We start from the raw sequence: 7694 nt of genomic DNA on the forward strand, positions 1-7694 counted from the left end.
AGATAAAAAAATACAGAGATAATGAAAAACCTTTGAAGGTTAGGAATAAAACCAAAAACTCTGAAAAAATCTACATATAATAAAACAATATGCATAGAAAACAAACTCATTTTAAACAAATAGTAAAAGTAAAATAGGTATTAACAACAGCTCTATCCTATGACCAACACCTATTCAAGGATTTTTTTTGAATTTTTCTTCTTATTTTTTGAAATAAGACTAACTTTTCAAATTTATCAATGTTTTTTTTACAGATTTCTTATTAAAATTTGCCAGCAAAATCTCATTCAAATCTAGAAAAACATTTGTAATGTTATATAACAAACCTAAAAATTTCCTTAGGTTTTTATAGACAATAAAAACTATAGTTATAAAAATATATAATATTAGTATATTACTTTATTTTTACAACAAAACATATACTTTAGATTTTATGTATATCATTTTGTCAAATGTAGTTCAATTTATATTTGGTCACTAAAAGTTAAAGAGGCATCAATTGTTCAACAAAAACTTTTTTTTTAATTTTTCATTTTACAAAATAAATATATTTTTAGCACTGGTTTGTCTAACACTCTATAGTAGTATTAAATATTTCTGTTAAAAAATTTAAAACTTTGTTGAAAACTGCTGCCTTTTAAAGTTATAGTAACCAAATATACTAATTACTATGCTCTATATGCATACATATTAATTATTTTCTAAGGGATAGTTTTCATTTTAAACAGATTGGCAGCAACAAACTCAGTATACTAAAGGCACACAAAATAACTCTGGAATTTTTTTAGTTTCTTATACATTTTAGATAAGTCTTATGAAAAGTTTTATACAAATTTTGTAATACAGACCCTTAGCAGGCCTAAATACGCTAGTGGGCCAGTCATTTAATTTGCTGGTCTAATCCCATTAACGTTTAAATAAAGGTCCTGGCAGGATACTGCCCGCGGTACGTACGTTGCCCACCCATATATTATACTGTATCTATTTCTTATGATTTGATAATCAAAAGTTTTTTTTGTCTTATATTATTAAGTGTTTTTTTGTACTGCAATAAATAATTATAAACTTATAAAAACTTTAACATTTTTTTTATTAGTAGTTGCCAGTATGCAGTATATCTATGAAGTATAAATACAGTTTGACATTTCAAAACTAAAAAGTTGTGCAAATAAGTTATGACATAGTATTTGATTTTTAGTTCGCAGTTTAATATTGCAGTTTAATGCACCGTTATTTATGGGTACGAGTCAAATTCGCTCGGCCGGACTGAATTATAGAAAGACAAAATTTCATGAAAAATACTTTGCAAGAAGGGTCACTTTTGCATAAAGATGTTGTTGCATAACAGACAATTTTACATGGAAAAACTTTTGCAAGAGTTTGATTTTTTATTTGTATTTATTTCTTAAGTTTTACACTGATCTTAATTTTCTTTTTCTTTTTTTTAAATATATTTTTTTTACTTTTATTTTACTATCACTGTTATCCCTAACTCTCACCTTCGGTCAGTAACTCATTTACTTATTTTTATTTTTAATTAAACTTTTCTAGTTGATTTTGTTTTTTCGTTATTTTTACTCTCACTGTTACTTATAACCCTTACCCTCTGTCGGTAGCTGTTTATTTCGTTTTAACTAAGCTGTTTTTAGTTATTTATTTTTCTTATTTTTAGAACCAATTTTTATTAGTTATAGTATTACTTTTATTATTACTATCAATGTTACCATTTACCCTCGGTCAGTAATTTTTTTCTTTTTGTTTTATCATCAATTTTTTTTTTGTGGTTCTTATATATTTTGTTTTCTGTTTTTTTTAATCTCGTGCAAAAATGACCCTCTGTGCAGAATTCCAACTTGTGCAAATTTGACCCTTGGCGCGAAATTGTCTTCGTGCAATTTTGTGCCCTCATACAAATTTATCCTCGTGCAAAAGTGTCTTCGTGAAATTTAGTCCTCTCGTGTAACTTTGTCTTTTTACATTTTTGACCCGTTTCCTTTTTTTTATTGATATCAAAAATACATAACAGATAAAATGTTAAAACTTGTTCTCAATTTGAAACAATAAATAAAAACGTATTAAACTATCGATTATATAATAACGATTATTGTACTGGACAAGACTTTAAAGGCAGCCATGTTGGTGACTTAAAACCGACAGTTTTCTTTGTACATCAGGCTGTGTTCCAAATGATTTTAGTGTCTTTTTTTTCGTTTAAAAAAACTATAACAATTTTGTAGAAGTATAAATCTTGCCTAAATTGTTTTGTAAAAGATTTTGCCCAAGCTTAAGTTCTTATTCTGAAATCATAAAATAAAACTCTTTTAAAACTTACTATCCTCAATCAGATACTTTAAACATAGAAGATATGACTATATAAAATATATTTTAGCCTAAGAAGCTTAATTTATTAGCCTTGAGTTTGAACTTTAACCTTATTCTCAACATTATAACAAATAAATCGCATAATATAGACAATATCTTTACTTTTTCATGTCTAATTCTTTATGGAGAACTTTATTTTATTAATTGTTTACTGAAAAGTACGGCAGGTATTTGCTAGTTCAGCTCCATTTTTAGAATATTAAAATCTTTACAACTTTAAGTGCAGTTTCATTTACAACCTAGCTTTTCTAGGAACCTACAGTATATTTTAACATTAACATTGTTACCTGTTCATTTTAGATTAGCAATATCTCAAAAATTTATAAAATTTAACACTTCAAAATAATTTTTGTAAGTTTTAAGTCACCTGTAAATTGTACTTTTTTAACCATACATTGAAGTCCCAAGAAAATCAAGTGAGAGTTTGAAATTTCTATATAGTTGCCGTCTGCATTTTACCTATTGCGGATTTCATCCCATTTATAGTGAAAACAAATGGCATTTTACCCATCATGAGCCGCATGTGGACCGGGGGTCAGTTAATAATTTACGACCATTTTGTTTATCTAAAGTGCAGTTTTTTATGCAGTAATGATTGTTTCAAATATTAAAAATCCACTTATATATATTAGAATTTAATAAGTTTTAAAAGTTGTTAGATGTAAAAATAAAAGACAGATGTTTTTTTTGTAATTTTTCATTATTGTTTTTTAATTAAAATTCAATTTTTTTTTTCATAAATCATTTAAAACAAGATTTAGTAAAATTTCTTCTAGTTTATTACACTAAACAATTAATTAGTTTATAAAAACGTTAATCTACTTTCACACATGTGTAGACTACGATTATATTAACAAAAATTTATTTTTTACTTTTTGCAGTTGTATTGAGCTAAATCTTGATTAGTAGAAATAAATTTTAAATACTGTTGAGGGCTTCTAGATAAAACAACAAAATGTCAATGTTTTACTACTCTACTTTTTCATTTTTTTTATAAATGTAGAAAAAATACTATCATAAATTATATAAAACAAGCTTTAGTAAGTCACTAAAGTAGTACGTAGTATAATTTACTACACTAAATATGTAATTGGTATGTAAATGCTTTTAAAAGTTTTTTAAGATTGTGCAAGTTAGGGTCATATGAAAAACAATTTAATATTGTTAAAGTGTTTTTTTCTAAAATTTTCTTATTTATTTTATGCTGAACATTGAAAACTTATAATGTATATCAAAATTAAAAACTTTATTTAAATCTTCAAAACTTACTTATTTATTGATGCAAGAATTGTAAAATTATCTAAGCAAATTATGACTACCAGAAAAAAAGAAACTTTTTAAAATGGATATACAAATTAGAGGTTTATTATTTTATGTTGTTAAAATTTAGACCAGTGGTCGGTAAGCATTTGTTCGTTGCAGATCAATTACCAAAAATCTTAAGTATTTTCAGTCCGCAGTTATGGCTTAAGTTATCTCCTTTATTAAGCCGAAGTGTAAGTTTACAAGTTTATGTGAAATCCACTAGACCTTTTGTTTTTCTTTATTTCATCCTATAATATCTAGAATGTATTAAGTTTTTTTTTTCTTAACACATTTGCATGCTTGTGACTAGCACTTTCACAATTTATCCCCTCGTTTGGCTAATCAGTCGCAGTTTACCGACCCCTAGTGTAGGGATTTCATTCCTCGTGGGCGGTACCGGACTCTTATCCTGGATGAGTCCGGTTTTATAAAGCTATTTAAAAATTAAAATTTATTTTTATATGTATTTTTATTTATCATTAGTTTTAAACCAGAAATAACTTTGATAAACACTAACAATAAAATAGTTGTCATGATATCTATTTATTTTTTAAAGATAATTTGTTCTTAATAAACGGTTAAAACGGTCAGCACAGTACTTTACGTTAACTTCTTACAACAATTAGATTTATTTTAATTTTACTTGTCAGTATACTTTAAACTAAACTAAGTTTCTGGCTTTTTTAAGTTTCGTTTAGATTTAGTCTAATTATATTACAAACTATACTTATTAGTGTATATACAAACTAATACAACTATACTGAAATATATTAACATTTTATATTAAACGATTTTTGAATGAAAATACTCGTTAAGTAAAATAATTATAAAGAAATACACTTATTGATGTTAAACTATTCAGCTTTTTTAGATAACAGGTGATTTTATTTCTATTAATCTTAGCCTCTTATCATTTCAATTCATTAAGAAGTTGCATTAAACATTTTAAAGTATTTATTGCTAAGAGATAACAAAACGATTAAAACAACCGAACCACTAAATTGTATGTATATTTATAGTATAAATACCGAACAAGTAAAAACAGAGTTTAGTAATCCATTAACATTCCCAATTAATCTAGGCATCATTTTCTTTTTTATCCTGTAATTTTTCAAACATCATGTAGTATTTATCGTAATCCGGCTTCTGATCAAACTTTAAACCTCTCACTTCTCGGAGAAAAACTTCAAACTCTTCGCACGTTCCTTTGCAAATTTCTTCTGCTGGCTTATTTTTGAATTCTATCAGCAGTTTATACTTTTCATCCATGCTTGCTTCATTGTTTTCTAAAATTTTATCCCATGGAAGTTCACCGGTTAAGAGCTCCACGAGGTTGTAAGCTAACGACTCAAGGTCGTCTTTTCGACTCTGACTTCTCCATTCCATGGAGTTTATTGAGCTGTAACTCGGAGTTCCGTTCCGTATCCCGATGTCTTCATCTTTAACATGCTCTCCATCTTTCATGTAGAATGTTGAATACCCGAAGTCAATCAAGTAGATCGTGTTTTGATCGAATAATCCTGTCATAATATTTTCAGGTTTGATGTCGTTGTGAAGGATGCCATAGCTGTGAACATGCTTTAATAATTGTAACACTTGCAAGGCAATCTTGACCGTGGTGTCTAACGAAAACTTGTCCCTGTTTGTCTCCTCTCTTATTTTAAACAGGTCCTTTCCGAGTTTTTCAACAATGAAACTTTGCCTTTCGTTGTAAACAAAGCTGGGTCCAAAGATTCTTGGGATACCGCGAATATTGCCCTGTTGGAAAATTTCTAGGAATTTGTATTCTTGTAGAATGAATTCGTCTTTACTTTCAGCTGTTGAAGTTTTGACAACGACCTGTTTGTTTTTATAAGTAGCATCGTACACACAGCCGCATCCTCCTTCTTCAAACTTATTATTCACAACTAAGTCTCCCTTTTCAAGCAAACCTTGTTGTTCTTTACTTTTACCTTGATCGTCTTTTAATGTTTCACTGACTTCTTTGTCGGAACTTAGCTGTACCAATCGTTTGTCTTCGTTTTGTTTCATAGCTTTATGGTTGACTTTTAACTTAAAAAAGAATTTAAACGCTTTAAATTTAAAATTATTTTTTTTACTTATTATAAAAATTTATGTTAGTTTGTTGGTTTATAAAATTTGTTACTAAAAGTTTACATTTTTACAAGAAACAGCTGTAATTTTAGTACAGCTCAACCATCAATTGCATATAAATGAATGTAAATATATGCATTTTTTAAACTATTATAGGTATAAAAACATACAATATAGGAACTTTAAATTCTAAAGTTCATAATGTTTGTACAAACTTCTTATGCTTCTTATTATAGTATTCGAATTTATAAATCTAAAATATCAAATGAAATATCAGGGTGAATTGCTTTTAGATTTACAAGCCCTTTTTTTGATAGATCGCTTGTTAATTTGTTGATTAGCTTTAAAATTAATTAATATTAATTAGTTTTACAATTTAAACGCATATGACTAATCTAAGTGTATACACCTTTTACCACTAAAGTATGAATTAGTTCAATTTTTTGTGCGTGGCAAATAATATAAAAAAGACAGCACAAAAAAATAGCTTCCTAGCTTTTAGCAAACAAAAGAAAAAGGCTTGTGTCCTGACTTTTTAGTAGACATAAAATAAGCTTTAAAAATCGCTTTTTTAATCTAAATTTAATTTTTTTCTAAAAATACTTATACATTTTCAACTCTATTAGAATATTTACAAACAAAAATGCTTTCATGAAACTTAAATTTTTTTAATTTAAAATAGTAAATGATGTGTAGTTTCAATTTTACAGAACGAAGTTACAGTTTTTAACTTATAAATAATCTAGGAGAATACTATAATATTTCTGATTCTATTAACTAGATTTTATTAACAACTAAAGAATTGATTTGAAGGGACATTAGTTTGATATTAAAATTCAAAAAACTATAAGTTTTTTTATGCTAATAAATATGTTATTTATATTACCATAACAAAACGTTTAATAACTTGATTAATAATCTACCTTACCAACATATTCATACTTTATGAACTTTATCCTTAGGTATTAAAACTTAAGCGAGATTTCTAAGAAGTGTTGCTACCCTAATACTTAGATAATAAATGACAAATAATTAGATGCCACGATGTAAGTTTATTAAAAATTTCAAAATTTATCTGATCAAGATCAGAGAAGAAAAAATTTGGTTCTTTCAACCTCTGGATGAAGTTTACGAATAATTGCAAATGATTGGTGATGTCAAAAAATTGAATAGTTATTTGTAATTGATTATATTAAGTTTTAAATCTGAATATATAAATTACAGCAAACAGTCCAAGCGGAACTCACCTATAAATTTTGAGTGCTTGATCTAAGCAAAAATATTTTAATAGTTCTTATTTTTAATTTTTTTTGCAAATACTCCAATTTTTGAATCATAGCATTAAGAATTTTTTTAAACACTTCTAACTATACCCTTTACATACTTATAATATAATCGTTATAATAAAATTATATAGCTTTAATTACAAAAAGTTAACTTGCCAGTTTAGTAATTTGTTAAAATATGATACAATAGTTTGTATTTAAAAAAATTTAATATGTACAAACTTCAAAAGTTTATCAGCAATAACAGATCCTTTATTTTTTTATTAGACTGTAAAATTTACAAACTGTACAAAAATGTTTAGAGCCTAAAACACAACCAATGAGCAGAAATCATGAACACACAGGTTTTTAGTTGCATTTATAAAATAAAACAAGTGTTCACTGTTTAAGGGCAGAACTTCGTGTGAAAAAACAATGATCTAAAACATTTTATAATTAAAAATATACTTATAAAAGTTAACTTAAAGGCAGTCTGGTTTCCATATTTTCTAAGTCAGAAAAAAAAAATTCGAGCCTTTTTTTTGATTATTTATTTATACCTTTATCCCTAATGATCTACCCATAAATTCTAAAGTAAATCAAAGAATATTTTTTTATAATAAAAACTAAAAATAAACTAATTTTCTA

The 7694-nt window shown here is 26.4% G+C and overlaps 1 protein-coding gene across 1 annotated transcript; it reads right to left on the minus strand.

Annotated features, from left to right (window-relative positions):
- Nucleotides 1–4764: 4764 nt before the first annotated feature.
- On the minus strand, nucleotides 4765–5718 carry LOC145838697 (casein kinase I gamma-like). The gene has a single exon (XM_082946325.1). It carries the CDS (start codon nucleotides 5716–5718, stop codon nucleotides 4765–4767), a length of 954 nt encoding a protein of 317 aa, XP_082802451.1.
- Nucleotides 5719–7694: the final 1976 nt, after the last annotated feature.

The sequence above is a fragment of the Thalia democratica genome, chromosome 6 (genome assembly GCF_965202585.1).
Source record: "Thalia democratica chromosome 6, ktThaDemo2.hap1.1, whole genome shotgun sequence".
In the NCBI taxonomy this organism is placed as follows: Eukaryota; Metazoa; Chordata; class Thaliacea; order Salpida; family Salpidae; genus Thalia; species Thalia democratica.

Coding starts and splice junctions, on each gene's coding strand:
- LOC145838697 (XM_082946325.1), bottom strand. CDS start 5,718: ATGAAACAAAACGAAGACAAACGATTGGTACAGCTAAGTTCCGACAAA.